General features: G+C 44.2%; 1 protein-coding gene across 1 annotated transcript in view; it reads right to left on the reverse strand.

Annotated features, from left to right (window-relative positions):
* Nucleotides 1–18,983, reverse strand: part of ADGRG5 (adhesion G protein-coupled receptor G5) — a 251,096-nt gene that overhangs the window by 111,302 nt on the left and 120,811 nt on the right. Inside the window, 2 exon segments of the mRNA XM_078668837.1 lie at nt 596–638; nt 15,819–15,935. Of these exon segments, the coding sequence (XP_078524963.1) occupies nt 596–638; nt 15,819–15,935 (160 nt within the window).

Below are 18,983 nucleotides of genomic sequence, written 5' to 3' on the forward strand. Positions count from 1 at the left end.
TAATTGTGAGAGAACGTGGTGTCCTTTTCATATATGAGACATTTACATTTCAAAATAATAAATCAAAAGGGTACGAATGATATATACCCAACCAACCCAGGAGTATCACTTGGTTTGTTTCCCTATAATAGTGGATTGAAAAATATTTTGTAGTTGGTAAATTGCTTTTTTCTCAATTATTTCATGGTCCAACTGACTACAAGTCCCAGGCCCTAACTCCCCCTTCTTCCCAAAGTGATCTACATATAAAACATCAACATATTCTCGCGCTACTTATTGCATTTGTAATATTTCAACCTACACAGTCCGAGGACTTTATGTAATGATGTAATAACATATGTAGGCCTTTAGCAAATAAATAGGAGGCACATGAAGGTTGCTGGATACATGGGCGGTGCAATCAGTGGCATCCTCTTAGGCCTTGTATTCCTCTCTATGGTGCCCCCCTCCAATAGGTAGACTGCGTCCACAATATACTAACTTCTATGGTGTATAATGCTAACCCAATACATCCTACACCGCTTGCTCAAGCAGAGAACTCTTCATGGGCATCCACCTCTTCCTAGACCAAAATAGCATCAGGAGCAGGTCTTACCTGTCCCTGGGATCCACCAAACACACCTGGCATTGGTTTCATTCTACAAAGAGAGAACAAGAGCCATGTCAGTATGGAAAACAATATAGGTCTCTTTGCTTTAATTTTACCAATGGCCAAGGAAGGCAGATGGGAGTGAGCGACTTGTAATATGGAAGGGCATGTAACAGAAAGGAATACATGTGGAAGTAAAATGGGCTAGGGACACAAACAAAAGCAAGGAAGCAAGCAGAAGTGAAACATATTTTCTGTGTTCTGGGTGTCAGTGGTTACTAACTATTATCCATGGAGGGCATTACTGTTGTCCACAGCTATCCAACATCTTTGTCTTATAATATGTGTATTTTTCTATAGTGTAGAGCAATCTTATACTACCCAGCCATTCCTCACGCTTGGGACATGGGCAGACATCTGTCTAGAAGCCAGGATAAGACTGGCTAAAAGCTAAAGGTTCATGAGACATCGGGCGTGACAGGATCTCCTACACCAGTAGGCTCTTTCCACAGAAACACCTTTGTGGCAACGGGGATTCAAAACCCTTTTAGGCCCCTGATTTAGCTCAAGCAATCCTTTCGAAATTTCTGCACAAAGAAACAGGATTGCCACATTTAAAAAAGGGGCGTTTTTTTCCACAAAGCACCCAACAGCAATGTGATGAATCCCTGTATATCTGGAAATAGCATGTGGGTGTTTGGTATTACGTGTACATGTTTTTAGAGCAGTATTCTGCATTTTGGACCACCGTTGATAAATTGGGAATTCTATGCTGGATGTATTTTCATTGGGCGTCCTCCAATGGAGTGTCAAAAACATCCCCTATCTCAGTTTCTACAGTGAGGATGAGGGACAGAAAAAAAGCAAGCTACAAGATCGTTGTGAGGCCTTTTCTCTGGGACCTGAGACAGTCAAATTATTACTGAGTAGCATCTATGTTGAGTATTGCACTCAAATGGTTAACTAAGCTACTCCATTGGTGCACTTGGCACCCCAAGGCTTGTGACGCAGAACAGACAAGGCTACCCCAGGAGGCGACCGGTAGTTTGAGACTCAGAAACCACAAGACACAAGTGACTACAATTAATAAGCCCAAGGCTAAGTCACACCCATACATTTTTATTTACATACAAGAAAGTAGGGCAGTTAAAATCAAATCAACACAAAAAACAGAAAGGCCTTGGTACTTTCGATGGCTGAGAAAAGAGAACAAACACTTCCGTGATAAGCACTACCTTAAAAATAACACTAAGCCAGACGTGTTCGGGTGTCAACTGCTTACTTCAGCAATGTTCCTGTCACTCCACCTCCACTTGTGTCACATGGGCTACGTTGACAAATCTCGGTCAAGAGGGCAAAGCTAAAATGTGTCAAGGTCAATATAATTTGATTTCCCTTCTTTATATGGGGCTCAGAGTCCAGACAGAAATAACTTAATCGTTTTGAGCCCAACAGTCTGCACATCTCCTACAAACAAACGCAAATTAATTCAAATCAACCCCAGCCCCACCTAAAGGAGCAGGCCACCCACCAAAACAAAGATGATATTTTCCAAGAGCCAAAGGGCTAGAGATCACAGAACCAGAAAATGGCTAGGGGTCCCATTATAGCTAATATCAAGAATATTCACTGCTGATTTGCAACCGTCATCTCACAAAGAAAGCATTCAGGTCTTGAAGTATGGACTGCAAGGTTGTAGCTGCTCCTGGTGGACTCACTTCTTCAAAATGTCTTCCAGGCAGTCACCAATCAGCTGGACCTTGACCTTTGACCTCTAGATTAGTAATAATATTGTTACCTTGAACTATAGAGGTTGATCAATGTAGTGGATATGATATTATTGTAGGCTGCTATTGTTGAGTAAATGTTACAGAGCCAGGGACAGGCCTAGGCCTCTGTGCTCATGCTTAGATTAGTGTGACGCTAGGGGCAGAATAAAAGTCAATATACCACGTACACACGTAGCCAGGGACTCAGGGCAAGGAAACACGCCGTACACCATGCAGGGGACATTCCTGTCCCAACACTCAGCCCTCATAGGGACTGGACTCCTTAAAGACTTGTCAAATGGCCCCTGTACTCAAAAACTCCAATCTCAATCCAGAAAAGCTCTTTTATTTTTGCACTTTGTTGAACTTTCTCCAGATAATAAAAGCAATATTAACTATGTGGGCAATCAGGTATTTATATTTATCATTAAGGAACGCCTGCTGGTGAAATATTAATTTGGATTCCATCCTGCTTTTATTATCTAAACAGCCTTCCTGAATATACTTGATGGCACGCATCACATACGGAACAGAGGTGACACTCTTTCACCCATCCTATTAGACTTATCAGTGGCTTTGATACCACTGATCAGGGCAAGTTAATCAAAACAATGAAATACCCCATGGGTTTTCATGACTCTGTCCTGAGTTGGCTCTCTTCATTTCTCACCAGCAGAACCAACTGGTCAGATTTGGAATTGCCACATTTAAACCATACGTGGACCCCTCAAATCTGATTCTAGAGGATGCAGGTTTCTGTATAGGCCAGAACGCCAAGGGCACTCAATTATACATAAACACTTCAGCAACTGAGGACATTTTACACACCTACTGTTAGATTTGGGGGTCTCTAGTTGGCACAGGTAGGTACTTGTGACAAGTAGGGACCCTCTCCTCTAGTCAGGACAAGGGGGATTACACTCCTAACATAACCCTGCTCACCCTCTAGGCTGCGTGGCGTGAGCAGTCAAGGCTTATTTCAGAGGTGTTGTAAGTTAAGCAGTTGTGACCACATACAGTAACCCAGTGACAACACTACAAATGGACACCACAAAGGTTTTATATCAAAAATAAGTAGACTTTATGTAGAGTTACCACAAGACCATAAACGACAAAAATACACACTATGATTACTTTAAGATGGTAGATTTAAGCTTAGTTCAGTTCAGTTCTTAGATGCGACGGCAGGCACAGCGATGGCGACACTCTCCGACCTCATTGCGAGATTCTTCTCCTGATGCGGTGCAGTGCGACAACTACAGCGGCGACACCCTTCTTCGGAGTTGCGACGGCAGCAGCCGCAACGGCGACACGCTTCCTCATCGTTGCGGCACGCTTCTCTCCGATCCGATACTATAAAAAAAATGTGCTATGCCCTGAAGAAGTCTGGTAACATACAAAACGCGTTGGCTATTTCTATGAAAAAAGAATTGAATAAAGATCAAGTTTTAAACATCCTGGACTTGTGATTGACTTTGCTTTGGGAAATTGATTTTGGTTCTTCGAATCTGCATATTGTAGTGTACAAGGATTGTGATTTAAAATTACATTTGAACTTGACTGATTAGAAGGGTGCGGAGCAAAAATATTAAGCTCTTTCCCAAGCCCTTGGAGATCCTTCACAAGTTGAAAGCAAGTACACAAAGTTCCTTTCTCCTTCCTTTGGCAGTAAGGCAACCACTGCAGGCCAATCCCCCAAGCAGCACTTCAGCTTGGGAATAGTCTCTCCTCAGTTTCTTCAGGTTCCTCTCCTCAGTAAAGGTTTCTTCTTGTAGTCCAAAGTGATCTAATTTCATGGGATCAGGGTCCCAATACTTATTCCCCAAAATCCTTTGTTCTCTGAGGGGAGAGGGTCCTTTGCCCAGTCCAAACCAGTTCTGAAGCACTCTGTTTAACAGACTTCTTCTTTCCAATCAAAGTGCAGGGCAGAAACATCAGACGCCCCACAGGAGGTGGAGCCAGCATTGTGGAAGGCAAGTACAGTCCCGGAGCACTTAGTTTACAGGACTCATTCTCTTCTTTCAGTGTGCAGGGCAGAGACATCAGGCGCTCCCCAGAGGGTGGAGCCAGCATTGTGGAAGGCAGGCACAGCCCTATTCAAGGTTCATGTGCAACTCCTCCCTCCCATCTAGATGCAGATCTCTCTATTCACCACTGGGTGACTCAGCCTGTCTCCTGGAATTCCCCAGCCCTGTTACTCTCAAAACCAGACATAGGAATACACAACCTAGCAGAGGCAGGTTTGAATGGTTAGACAAGCAAACACCTACTTTCTAAAAGTGGTATTTGCAAACACAGAATATTAAAATAGACTTTACTAAAAGATGTATTTTATTATTCTGAGCTCAGACATACTAAACTCGAATTTCTACCATGTTCTCTGAGACAGTTAGGATTATACAATGTAATAACTCTAACAGCCCATTCTGGCCTATGGAGAACAGGTAGCCTTGCAATAGTGAAAAACAAAAATGACTGTAATTCACTATTAGGACATGCCACACACATCAGGGCTTGTCCTACCTTATACTTACAATGCACACTGCCCTTGGGCCTACCATAGGGGTGACTGATATGAAGAAAAGGGAAGGTTTAGGGACTAGCAAGTGGGTGCACTTGCCCAGTCAGCATGACAGTACCAGACTGCACGCAGGCTCTGCAATGGCAGAACTCAGACACATTTTACAAGGCTGTTTCTGTGGGTGGCACAACCAGTGTTTCAGGCCCACCAGCAGCATTTGGATTTACACGCCCTGGGCACACTCAGTGGCCTAGACTAGGGTCTGACAAGTAAACCAAATAGCCAAACATGGAACCACTGATTAGTACATCAATTTACAATAGGGAGCACTGGCACTGTGGCACTGGATATCAGTGGCACAGTGCCCAAAGCATCTAACACCAGCAAAAATACATGAGGCAACAACAAAAAATGGAAGGGAGACCCACGCCAATGGTGCCAGGTCTAACACCTACCTTGATAGACGTCTAAATGGGTGTTGAGGATTTGCTCATAATAAACCTCCAAGAAACAGAGGGGCATATTTACAAGCCCTGTGCGCCGCCGCTGCGTCGCTTGTAAAATGGAAGAAAGTGACATACCAGCGGCGCAAGGGTCTTGTAAATAAGCCCCAGAGTTCCTTCTTGTTAAGCCCACCTTCAAGAGTGTCTGCAATCCCTCTCTTCTGGATTCTTCTCTCTTTCCTTCTCTCTCCTCCACAGTAAAATCTCTTGGCGTCACTCTAGATCTTACTGTCACTGTCTTGCTTATTTTATTTACTAACTGAGTGGCAATAGCTGGTAACATCTTTCTTCACTACTTCAAAAACTGAATCATCAGATCACCCCACAGTAACTGAAAGTAGCAGTGCATACTCTGGTAGGCTTAACTAAGTAAAATCTTTATTGTATGATTACCTAATATCTTTTACAAAAAGCAATATCATAAAATGGTGCCTAGTATAAAGATGTAAAAAGACAATGTAGATTATTCCATGAAGTGTTGCAGAGTGTAAAAGTATAACGTTTCACAACATTTAACGCCGAGTAAGGTTATCAGCGCCAGGAGGGGCTGCAGCCCAGTGATGTGGGATCAGCCAATGATTTATGTAAAGAGTGCAGAATAAAGGCAACATTAGGCAAAGCCAAAGCCTGGAAGTGGGTGAGCGTGCAATGTTGTGCCATGCAAGCATTCATAGAGTTAAGTTATGCGTGGGCATGCATTGAAATTAATGCAGCATATGGCGCGAGTTTAAAACAATACTCCTCCCAGATCAGTGATGATCGGGTGTTAGACCTACCGGACGTGCTATGTAAGCGTGTGAGTCTATGTGCCGCGTGATTATGCAAAGAACCCCACCAGGAGATTGTACCAGAGGTGAATAAGATGCTAGATGTGGAGTCAGACCCGCGTGCAGGCCCCTTGAGTCAGTGGAGTAGCTAGCCCTATGGCGCCCTTGGCAGCCTCTGCTTTTGCCGCGGGCCCACTGAAGAGCGAGGTAGGTGCTGGCGAGTTTCAGCGCTGATTGCCGCCCACAACTGCCACAGGAGAGGGTAGGAGGGAGTGACTGCCACCCCTCGAGACAGCAGGTAAGAGCAGAAGGAGGCCGCTGCCGCCAAAGCTCGTGCCTCCCGGGGCAGGCCGCCCCCTTCCCTTGCTAAACTACAGCCTTGCGTGGTGCATCCTTCATGCGTGTCATTGTGCTTCTTGGAGATCTAAGGTGCAAGAGTAAAGTCGCTTAGGGTCAGTTCATTTGGGGTGATCCTCCAGAAGGTGTTGCTGCAGTAATAAATGATCAGCGTCTTGTGTGTTGCAGTCTTTTGTTTTTTGGGTTGTTCTTAAAATCCTTGCTGCTTCCGTGTAAAACTTGGCAATTTGTGCGAGGGCCAGCGGTGCCGTGGTGGTGTAAATGAGCATTAGGGCCTCTTTGCATGTTCTCACACCATTTTGCAGGAGCATTGGTCTTCATTATAATCGTCTCTGTCCCAGCAAAGCTGGACAACAACTTATATGCTCGGCTGATTCTGTGTGATATTGGCACGGGCAACATCCCTTGTTTCCTGACAATCTGTTTTCCCAGTGGGCCCTGTAATGCCATATTGGCAGTGTTAAGAGCCTGGTTCTCAATATGCTCTGCAGGGCTCGCCTTCCCAGCCCCGCTTTCAGATATGGTTGACTTGCTGTGATTTAATGTGAGTAGGCAAGGCTCTCTGCAGCAGGGGTATATCTGATTTGTTCAATATCCTGTAACCTTGAGTTGCACTTGCCCTATTTCTTTATCAAACTTTTCAGGCTGGCCATTGTTAAAGATGTGTCAGTTATGATATCGGAGGGCAAGTCCAATGACTCGTTTGCCTTCAAGAGATACCTGGCCCAATGGCTGTTATTGTCCTGGTGGATGACTACTTTTAGCGCTTCCCTAATTGTATCAGGTCCCGGCTTGGTCACGCGATAGTAAAGTTTGACTATGTCTTTTTTTAATTCAATGTCCATCGTGGAAATATTGAACTCCAGCAGAATCAATGTACACCGTGTTGAGTATGGAAGGTTGAGTACCTTTCGGTAGGCCATTATATGCAGTCGCTCCAGTTTTTCGGTGAGCTGACCCAGAAAGACAAGATGGCCATAGCTCAGTGTTGGAATTAGTTTTGCTTGCATGACCCATCGGATACCCTCTCCGGAGTGACTTTGGAGCTTGTGGTTTAGTTTCAGTATCAGTATCAAAATCTTTATTCGATTGTAAATTTACAATCATAAAAGTTCATTTTAAAACATCAAGAAACACAGTTAAAAACAATTACACACAGTTCATTTACATAGGCAAAAAGACACAGTGAACAGTACAATATCAGACAATGAGAGCATGGGCAATATATAATTAAAAATATAAATATCTGTAGGCTTAAAAAGCACCAGCACAAAATTTTTCAGCATGATTAGCCATCCATGCTTTTCCTAAAGCAGATGGCTTTTTTTAAAAAATTACAAATAAACAAGGTACAGTCAATGTTCAGTAGTTGTAAGTAATAAAGTGCGGGTTTAGTTTGTGTAAAACTCATTTTTTTAAGACACGGTTTAAGGTATAATTTCCGTGGAATGGAGTAATAAGGGCAAATAAAAAGGAAGTGTGCCAGATCTTGAGGAGACTTTCCGTCGCAGCCACAAGCTGGCAACACTTCGCCCCGCTGGGCGCCACTTGGGAATGCCAAAAGGAGGTGATAGAGGTCAAAGCGGAACCTTGTTAACAGGAACCGGTCATAGCTAGACATAGGCCATGTCAGGTAAGGTTCTATTTGCAAACATGTTTTTATCATAATATGTTTCCTAATGCTGACCTTCTGTATCTCAACCTCTTCTCTGTCAGTACATCTTAACAAAACTATGGCATTCTTGACCAGGTTCACATCAGATTTTCTAATTGTGTTTGGGGCATAGAACAGGTCATGGCGGCCAATTGCCGTTAAACTGTCCTTTATATACTTGATCCATGGTACCTTAAATCTCCCGTCTAACTGTAAGGCTTCTTTTAGTATGGCATGTGTTAATGAGATTTCGTTGTTTAACCAACATTTCAGCCAACATAAAATTGGGCTTACTGCTAATCTGTCACCTAGATAAGGGACCCCCAGCTCCTCATGTACAGAATAATTCCCCATGCCCCTAGGTAGTCTTAGGAGTTTTTTTAGGAAATTATTTTCTGTGACCTCTAGATCTTTTGCCTTACGATAGCCCCAAAGCTCGCTCCCATAACAGGCAACAGCAACGCTTTTTGCCTGGTACAGCTTAAGTGATGCGGCCAACGGGCAATTACCAATTTTTTTTGCAAAGCCAAGGATGGCCGCATTGACCCTTGCAGTTTCTCCCTTCTTTCTGGAGACTGCTGGGCCCCATGATAAATTGTGGTCTATCAGAACCCCGAGGTAAGAGAAGGAGTTGGTTGATGGAATTTTTGCCCCATTTATACTAAAATTACCAGGTTTCAGAATGCCCTTACCTATCTTCATAACGAAGGACTTAGAGTTGTTTATACTTAAGCCACGTGACTCCATAAATTTATGGAAGGAATTTAATAATTTCTGAAGCCCAATTGCTGTTCTGGAGATAAGAACAGCATCATCGGCATAGAGTAGTACAGGTACCCCTCTACGCTCGACTAAAGGGTAGTCTGCTTCTACAAGTAAAAGAGATTCCTCCAATTCATTAATGTACAGGTTAAATAAAAAAGGGGCCAGGATACAACCTTGTCGGACGCCCCGTTTTATTTTAAATTCATCCGTTACGTTAAGATCTTGAGAGTAACGGACATTCGCCCTTGTATCTGTATGCAGGTCGGCGAGAAAATTAACGAGGTTCCTCTCTACGCCCATTCTCAACAGAGTAGCCCATAATAGGCTTCTATCTACGCAATCAAAGGCGGACGACAGGTCCATAAAGGCCATGTAGACGGTACCTTGTCTCGCCAATGTATACTTGCTTAGAATAAGGTATAGGTTCAGACACTGCGTGATAGTCGAGTGATCTGGTCTAAACCCATATTGTATAGGTGAGAGGATTTTGTTTTCTTTAGCCCAAAAAGATAACCTGTTGAGGATTACACCCCCTACCACTTTAACTACTGAGTTCAATAAAGAAATTGGCCTGTAACATAACGGGCTACTGTGATCGCCCTTCTTAAAAATAGGAACTATAGTAGAGAGACCCCAAGTTCTTGGGCAACCAGTTTTCACCGCTGCATTAATTACGGCCGTGAGAACCGGGGCCCAAAACGGGATACTAGACTTAAACAGGTCCGGCGGCAATCCATCCGGACCCGGGGCCTTGTTGGAAGTAAGACCCTGTATACCCTTGACAGTCTCTTGTACTGTGAAACACAAAGGAATCACAGCTGGAGTTAAAAAGTCGGAGACTTCCCATTGCTCATTGCTCTTGAAAATTGTACTGTAATGGGACACCCATTCCCCCTCTGGGATGTTTGTTCCAATAGCTGTGTCATTAGGATTTTCAAACATAGGTTTGTTAATCATTTGCCAAAACTTGCTACTATTCCCCAGCACAGATGGATCTAGGAGGGATTCAATTACATTTGCCTTGATTTCCTGTTTTCTGGTGGCTATTGCTTTCCTATAAGCCATACGAAGATTTTTTATCAATTCAAGATCTCTTGGTTTTGTTTTTAATGCGAGTTTCAGATCCCTGCTTGCCTTTGAGCAATTATGATCAAACCATTTAGAGTTATTCACACTATATCCCTTTCTTGGCGTTGTGAGCATGGAGCTAATTTTAGTGACCAACCCCTCGAATCTACACACAATGCTCGAGGGGCTTGAGTCAGATGAAAGACAAACAGACAGCTCCGCTTCACATGCGCTGGTTATATTAGTGTACAGGGTGTCTTGATTTACCATTGACCATTTAATGCGACGCCTGCCATTTACACACCTTAACGTGCCAGGGTCGACACGTGGCTGACATTTAGCAAAAAAAGGGCCGCCCAAGTCTATAACAAGGGGATTATGATCACTATATATGCTAACGAGAATGGAAAAATACAAGACCCATTGAACAACATCCGAAGAAATTAATATATGATCAATAAAGGAACCCTGGCCATGCCCTTTAAAGGTTGGGGTGTCGAAGATTTTAGTATCCGGAGCCAACGACATTACTACAGTCAAGTTGTGCTCGTTCATTAGATCATTTAAATACTCCCCCCCCCTGCCATGGGAGAAGTGAAAACCTCCCTCATTGTAACACCCTAAAGACCCCATTGGCGTGCTGGCTGGGTTACCACATGGTTGAACGTTAAAATCACCTGCTATCAGCAAGTGCCGTGAAACATTGTAAACATTTTTGCTCAAAATATCATTTAAACAGGCAATATTGCAGGTTTCATTCTTACTATTGGCATTATAAAAATTAACCAGTGTTACCACAATCTTCCCAATTTTTAGATCAATCTTCTGTAAATTCAGATTTACATTATGATAATTGCTTGTATTACAATTCAAATCTTGGCTAATGAAGATGGCCAAGCCACCTTTGGCTCTACCCCTAGTCGAGGCAACTGCCGGGGTAATAAAGCTTAAGAAGCCCTCCATATGCACTTTAGTTTCCTCTATCCAGGTCTCTTGGAGACACACAATACTGAATTTTCTTATAAATGATAACCATACTGGGTCACGTAACTTATTTGCCAATCCCGCAATGTTCCAGGAAATTAATTTTGTACTGTTATTAAGGGCTGGACTAATAACAACCTCTCTGGTTGATTGTGGGATAATTAAAGTAGGCGACATTACACCTCCCGCCACCGGACCCACAGTACGCTGTGCTTGTATCTCCCAGTGCTCAGATATGTCACTAATGGTTTGCCTTATAGCTAATGGGGGTGTGAGAGGCACCTCATTTTCCCCTGAGAGTGCTATGGGTAGTACTTTATTGGGACTACTGTTTTTAACAGTCATGCTGTGTAAATTTTTTCCATGACAGCAACCCCCTTGCTTCTCAGGTAACCTTAAGTTACATGAAGCACTTGCCCCACCCCCCATTACTTTTGGGTTCTTTAACCATCAGTCGCAGACCTCTAGGCTGCTAAAAGCCATAAACCTATTGGAAAGCTCTAGGGGCGTAAATGGTAACAGGTTTGACGTGTTCCCATTGAGACCAGTTTTGTGGTTAAAAGGTATGGTGTTCCACCCGTATGTGGCTGATGGTAAAGCCGGTTGGTACATGTATACGGGATTTAGAGCCTCAATATTAGGGAACTGAGAAGAGAAAAAAGTATTGTTGTTATGGTGTTGTGGAGGGAAAACAACAGATCTGGGATAAAAGTATGTCAGGGGACGTGGTACTATGCAGTTCTTTTCATTTCCATAAGGCCAGTTCAGAATGTGTTGTACAGCTCTCCTGTCTCTAAAGTTTATTACCACAACATCTCCACCAATGTCCTTCACTCTACCCCCCAACCAGGACAGGCGCCGGACATGAACTATCTCACCGTTAATCGTAATGGGTTTGGGTCTATAGAGAGAGAGCCAATGCATTATTTTGTTGTATAACTGTGAGTATCCCTCTCTTTTCCCAGTGGGCAGTTCTGGGACCCCGGTGAGTATAACCACAAACGGTAATGCTTCTGGGGGGAGTTCTGTCGGTGGTGCCCTAGACGGGCCCCCTCTTCCCCAGTTATTCTCCTTCCCTTCTAGTCTGGGTGATCTCCCCAAGGAAGTATTGGGTTCCCTAGGTGGAATAATTACAGAGCTAGTTGGTAAGGAGATGATAGGTTTACCCTGTATGTCATTTGAAGTTGTTGTTGAACGGGTTTTACAACTATTAACGCCGGGTGCTTTCGGTGCCACGTTTATAAGATTAGGAGTGGCTGAAGTTGCTACAGCAACCTGACTAAAACTTGAACTGGGTTTAGACTGTGTAGAACCCACAGCATTATTTGAGAGGGGTTTGGTTGATGTAGTGACTTGTTGGAGCTGTACTTTGGACTGACCTTGTGAACGAACAAAATTACCTAACACAGACAAATCTCCCTCAATTTTACCTAAACGTGCCTCCATCCCCCTAAATCTGTCTGACAGAGCAAGCATATAACTACGGATGATCAGCTCAATGTTGTCCAGAAGCGACTTTGGAGTAGCAGATTGCAACTCCTCCTCCGTCTGGATAGAGATGGTATCAGGATCTGTAGGAGCTTGAGGTAGAGGTAGCGGTGAAGTGGGGCTGACTGTTATAGTTTGGTTTGCATCAAGAGGACCCGTTGAAGGTAGTAAAACAATGTTCTTCTTTTTACCAAACTCAGTATGACTTATTTTGGGCTTGTTGGTAAATAAAGTTTTTCTTCTTCTTTTAGGTGGAGGTGGCCCATGCGTTTTAACAGTCACTGGCCTCGGGCTTTTACCACGTACAACTTTGCCAGGCCTTATTGTGGGGGATATTAAGATCTTAGAGATGTTAATGTGATCTGTGGACACTGTAGGGGTGATTTCTTGAGAAGGGGAAGGAGACAATTCCGGAGCTAGACATTCTTGAAGGAGCAAGGGTACGCTACAAGCCAGTAGGGTGTTATCTACTGGGAAGCTAATCAGGTCGTCGTCTAAGGAAACAGACATTATAGACTCAGAGAATGTTCTGTTTTTTAATCGATCGATGGAACGACGGCGATCTGCCCTCCTCTCCGCTAACAAAAGCTCCTTATCAGTAGCTGGTTTAATGAAATAATCATCCAGTGTTCGGATGTTAGTATTTTTGTCCAACCCCACTATAACGGGACTTATAGCCGCAGCAGCCATTCAGTAATTAAAAGTGTTCACGAGGTGGGCACACAACAAAGTCAGTTACTTACATGAACCTTGTGCCAGGGTCTGTGGCCCAGCCCAGCCTCCTCTGGCCGATGAGGGCCGTAGAGGGCCCGCCCTTTGCCCGGGCTTAGCCCCGGGCGCTTCCCGCGCGCGACTCGCGAGGCGAGTGGGGGCGTCTCCCTTTGAGCGCAATTGCTGTCGCTCTGTCCGCGTCACGGGCGCGGCGCTCCTGGTGCTGCCCCTGGTGCTGCTGGGGAATGAAGTGCGCTCCGCTCTGCTGCCGTTGCCCTCACGGCTTCGTTGTGGTCTGTGGCGGTTCTGGGACTCCTCTGCCCCTCCCGGTAAGCCTCTGCACTGTGGCGCTGTACATATGCAACCTTAGCTGCCTTAGCTTCCAGTGCCTTGGCCTGCAACGTGGATCTGCTGGTATTTGTGAGTTGTATTCCTAGATAGTTATATTTGTTGGTCGTGGCAATCCTTAATGGGCCAAGATGCCGTCCAGCAATTGCTGTTTTGGTTTGTGACCAAAGACCCGGACCTTCGTTTTTGTGGCATTAGCTTGGACTTTGTTTTCCATGCTGTATAGATGCAATGTCTCCAGTGTCCTTTTCATGCCAATTCTGATATGGTTCAGTAGTACCAGGTCATCCACATACTGCATAATGGGGAATCTGAGATGGTCTAATTTGGGTGGAAAGATATTGACTTTCAACAGCGCCTCCCCCAAGTCCTTGGTGTATAAATTAATCAGGGTAGGAGCGATCAGACAGTCCTGTTTTAGCCCTTTGTGGGTGTAGATCTTGGTTGTCACATGAGTCTGCGTGAGCTTAATGCGAACCCATGTGCCTGTATGGAGCCTCATAGTGGCCGCCAAAAGTTTCCTCGGGATGCCCCACTTTGAAAGTTTTGCCCAGAGTATGTTGCAGTTGATGCCATCAAAGGCGGCGCTGTAATCGACAAAACAGGCATAAAGTGGTTGGAAGCGACCTCTGTGGCTCTTGTTGCCAGATATGACAGGGCGATGGCGTTGTCCAGCGTGGATGATTTGAGCCGGAATCCTGTCTGATATTGAGGTATGATATGATTGTTATTTATCCAGGTCTCTACCTCTTTCAGGAGCACTTTTGCGAATGCCTTCCCATCAAGCGATCAGTCTGTAATTCTCCGGGCAGTAAGCATCTCAAATGGGGTGAAAAATTGAGCCTTTCCATGAGTCTGATACTGCCAATGTATTGTAACATTGATTAAACAGGCTATGAATGTGAGGGGCCCAAAATTCTCGGTCTTCATTGAAGATGCTTCCTGGTAGACCATTCGGTCCAGGAGCCCCATCCGTCCGAATGCCCTTCAGGATAGTATGGGTTTCTTTTTCTGTTATAACGGTGAAAGTTGCCTCAAGTTCGCCTGGATGCTTGCCATCCGCCCCCATGAAATTATCCAAGGGTTTATCTGGTTTGACATGGAGCTTTATTGCATTGGCTGCCCATTCATTGGCGGGTACAGCATTCTCTTTATGAACGCCACCGTTAAGGCTGCTGACATAACTTTAAAATTCCCTGTTTTTATTGGGCGCTAGTACGGCGTAGATATGTTTCCATTTCTCCTCTATATGAGTTTGTTTCAGCTGTTGCACTTGGAGAATTAAAATTTCAGAACAACTCTTGCTCAGAAGCAGTCCTCCTTCAATGCTGCCACTTCTGCCTGAAACTATTTTCTGGCTTCATAACTAAGACTACCCCGTTACCTTCAGAAAACAGCTACAAAGTCACTTTTATTTGGTTTTTCATGTACTAACGATCCCCCCCAACCATTAATACATGGAGTGTGAATTCATGCAAATTTCACCCTATTCTGTTATTTTTTCCAGTGAGTTCAAATGTTTTGTTGTGAATCCATATCGGTATGTTTTTTTCAATTCAAACTGTTCTCCCTTGTTGGGTAACTGTCAGGATACATAAATAATTATAATAAATTTGAAGTTAATCTGAGATATTCATGCATTTGTTACTCTAGCCTCCTTTTTTCCCAAGTGATCCAATATTCCTGGAATTCCTAAATGTAAAGAAATATTGAGTTGTATGCAAAGGGTGCTAATACCTCATGGATGCGAGTTCTCTCTGGGATCGAAAGGGGTTGCAATACATGCTTTAGCTGGGTAACCTGCTGGGTGATTGGTGGACAAAGAGGCTCTTTAGGAATACTGGATGAGCTTGTATGTCAGCTGCTGCTACGCCTGGATAGTGTAGGAGGGAGGATGGCTGCTGTTACTTAAAACGTGCTTTCTTTTTTCTTACGTATGCCTCTGTTATCTCCATATATCTTTATAAGTCATTAGGGCATAAGTAGTTTAATAGGGTTATAGACTTATAAGTAAAGGAATCTGAAACACGAGGTGCTGGGTGCAGAAGTCCCACCTTGGGGGTTAATGTATTTGCTATTGCCTTAACCTAAGATGTGTGGGATGGTTTCTGTGGGGCTGCCTGTCAAAAGTCATAGTACAAGTGCATTAAGAATCTATGTAACTGCTGTGTAAGTCTGCTATGTGGAGTGATATCTGGTGGTGTGTCTGGTGATATTCTGTAACAAAGCATGGACAATAACCTTTGCCTTACCCCAGTTGCACTGCCCTGGGCTGATGGGCAGGTAATACTCACAAGTGCTTGCTGATGCCAAAATCTGATCTCTGCATTGCTGCTGAGGTTTTGAACAGTGTGGCCATAAAGCGTTACCCCAACGATTTTATCATTCAACAGGGTGCTGTTATTCCCATCCTATAATAAACACAAAAAATTAACAATTATTTAAGAAATCTGGTCCAAATCACACTTTTTGCAGATTTTGTCAAAACGTGAGTAATGCTCATATCAGATCACCAGCATACATAAGTGCCCAACAGTTCCGTGTTGCACAAGTAGTGTCTTCAGTATAGCTCACCACAGTATATGCACAGCTCATGTCAAAGCATCCACAGTTGAAGCTTAGCTCTACAAACCTACCACTTTTTTGCAATAAATTCTTCTTTTCAGGACACTATTGATAATGAGGTGTAGTGGTGAACAAAGGTGGAGCGCCGCCTTCCCAACTTACTGCCCGACCTCGTTTAGCAGCCCCCACCCTCCTGACACTCATTATTGATATGGGGTTGCGGCATGCCCACATCATTGTACACATGGTAAAACTTGGTTTTATTTTGCAGAGACAAAGGTAAACTGTGAAAAGTACTATCTCCACAGCACACTTTTGCTATGGTGTGGCTCCCAGAGTGGGTCCCTCACCCTATGTAAATATCTACACCGTTTCCAGTCCGGGCATTTATTGTGACAGCCTAATGCATTCAGGGGGTTGAAGTTTTGGTTTTCCTCCATCAAACTAATTCGACTTCTACACCTGATGGGAGTGAAATGTAGATCAAGCACCGAGGACTAGACATCTTGTCCATGCCTACATGGAGCAATGTGGCCACTTTAGACCCCATCACTGTTTTCCCATCAGGCTCAGTCTCACTGTTACTTGACTGGTCCCTGGTGATGCACCTTGCCTTTCATTGGCTGCTTGACAAGCCAAGATGAGTGGGGATGCCAGCCAATGTCAAACAGCACAGCTATAGTCAGGAGTGGCTCCTTCGTTGCGGTGGAGAAACGTCGCCCCACTTAAATGCACCCGAGATGAAAAATAAAATGGTAATTCACTACAATTGTATTGTTCAATAACCCCGTCCCAAGCTGAGCGTCAGGACGGGGCAGGGCCTGCTGAGTGGCACCAGCTTAAGACAGCTGGGTTGAGAGTAAGTGCAGGGTCCAGTGCACTGTCGAGCGCAGAGACAGGCTGCACCCTCCAATAAGGGCGCTGCTCTCATGCTGTGAGCAGCGCCAGGATTGTTCGATGGAGTTTGCTGAGGTCTTCTTTGCAGTCACAACGAGGTCCAGAGTGAGAAGGTCCTGTCATTCGGTGCCAAGTGTTGTTTTTATAATTTGTAATTTTACATTTTTACGTGACCTCACCCAACCATAGGTGCCAGTTGCCACTGGCAAAAGTAGCAGCCCACTCTAATGTTTATTGTCAAGGTCTCTCTCACTCGATGGTCATAGGAGGTCGCTGATATCAGATGCCGCTGTTGCATTTGCGGTAGAAAATTACAGTGCAGGATTTTAGGTAGCCCACTGTGCAGGGGGGAGAGGGTGAGAGAGAAAAGGAAAGACAGTAAATATAGGAACCTTGATAAGAGTAGCATCTTGGCAATCACCAGTCTGCCCATAGTTGAGAGCAGTAACTTGTTCCAGAGCACTTCTGGGCATTGTGACTTTGTCAAGGTTGAAAAGAAATTGCTGTCTTTGCAGTTCTCCTCTAAGTGGTAGACATCTACTTCCAGGCATTTGAAAGTGGTAGGTTCCCATTTCAGTGCAGTGAGAGGTAAGTAAGCCTGTCTCAAGCGCCACCATCATTCTCAACCGGTATAGCCAGGATTCAAAGATATTTCATTTTAGTCTTGATATTTGCCCAAACTTTATCAACAAAACCAATATCTGGGGCAAATCACTTCCAGTGCTTTTAAGAAATATTGACATGTAATTCCTGTACAAGATGGTGTGTATACGCCCTTCCAGTATTATCCCTCTGTTCGCTACCTCCACATGGCCAGGGGTGCTATTGCCAGCAAGAACAATATTGGCGACAATGAGCACCCTTGGTGTGTGCCACACTCGATGTTAAGGGATTTAAGGTTAACTTGCCAGTTTTTATCCTTCTGGTGGGAACAGTGGAGCAGCGGTATATTCAAGTCAGGATTTCTGGGGAAGTCCCTTACATTCTTGGCTTCAAACAAGTACAATTCAGGATCCAAAAGCCTTCTTCATATCAATGGAGGCCACCACCGGAAGTCCTGTTTCCCTCGTGCAACCCCCCATCACATGAAAAACTCTCCTCATGTCACTTGCTGTACTTCTCCACGCCACAAAGCCAGATTGGTCTGGGCGTACTAATGTAGACAGGAGAGTCATCTTTTACACTTTAAGTAATAAAGACTGAAGGATTCAAAATTAATACTAATGGACCATACTCACCAATAGCCCATATACCAATATCATTAATAAGAATTCAGTCGGCAATAGAGAAAGTTCAATCGTTTATTCAACAAATACAAGCCCTGACAGGGGAGCCTCAGTCTACACGACCCTCGGAGATGCGCAGAGGAGACTGAATACATACAGATGATACAAGGCATATATACGTTTCACATACCCCGCAAAGTCGCCTTACTAGGAAAGATACAACTTGTCAGTGAGCCAGCAGGAATACCCATATAAGGCACAATTGATTGCAAGTAGCCTAGGCCTAAGCTATTCCGGGGCAGGTCAGCAAGGTGCCTCCCTGTCTATCTGTAGCCCGGGGAGTACAAGAATGGGCTCTGCTAGAATGTGCGCATCCCACAAGAAGGGCAGGTGTGACCTTGAGTTTCCCTGAGCTACAAGTTAGCAAGTGAAGCAGACAGCTAAGCCAGCCATCATGGTTTCATGCAGAAAGCTTAATCACGTGATTTCAGGGAAACAGTATTTGCACATAGAGAAACGAAACAGAAGGGTTTCAGTCATATCAATAGGTCTGGCTAAGCTAGCGTGAATTATCTTACACTACATTATTACAACGAAATGATACAATGCTAATCATACAGTTATACGGTTATATTGTATACATTAGGCCAATAATATGTGATTATCGAATTCATATCCCATCAAGACTCTTGTGTTACTTTTAAGCCTTCATAATATAATTTTACAAATGATATCCAGGCAAAGCCTGCACCTTTTTCCCGACATGTTGAG

This window comes from Lissotriton helveticus, chromosome 12 (assembly GCF_964261635.1).
Source record: "Lissotriton helveticus chromosome 12, aLisHel1.1, whole genome shotgun sequence".
Taxonomy (NCBI): domain Eukaryota; kingdom Metazoa; phylum Chordata; class Amphibia; order Caudata; family Salamandridae; genus Lissotriton; species Lissotriton helveticus.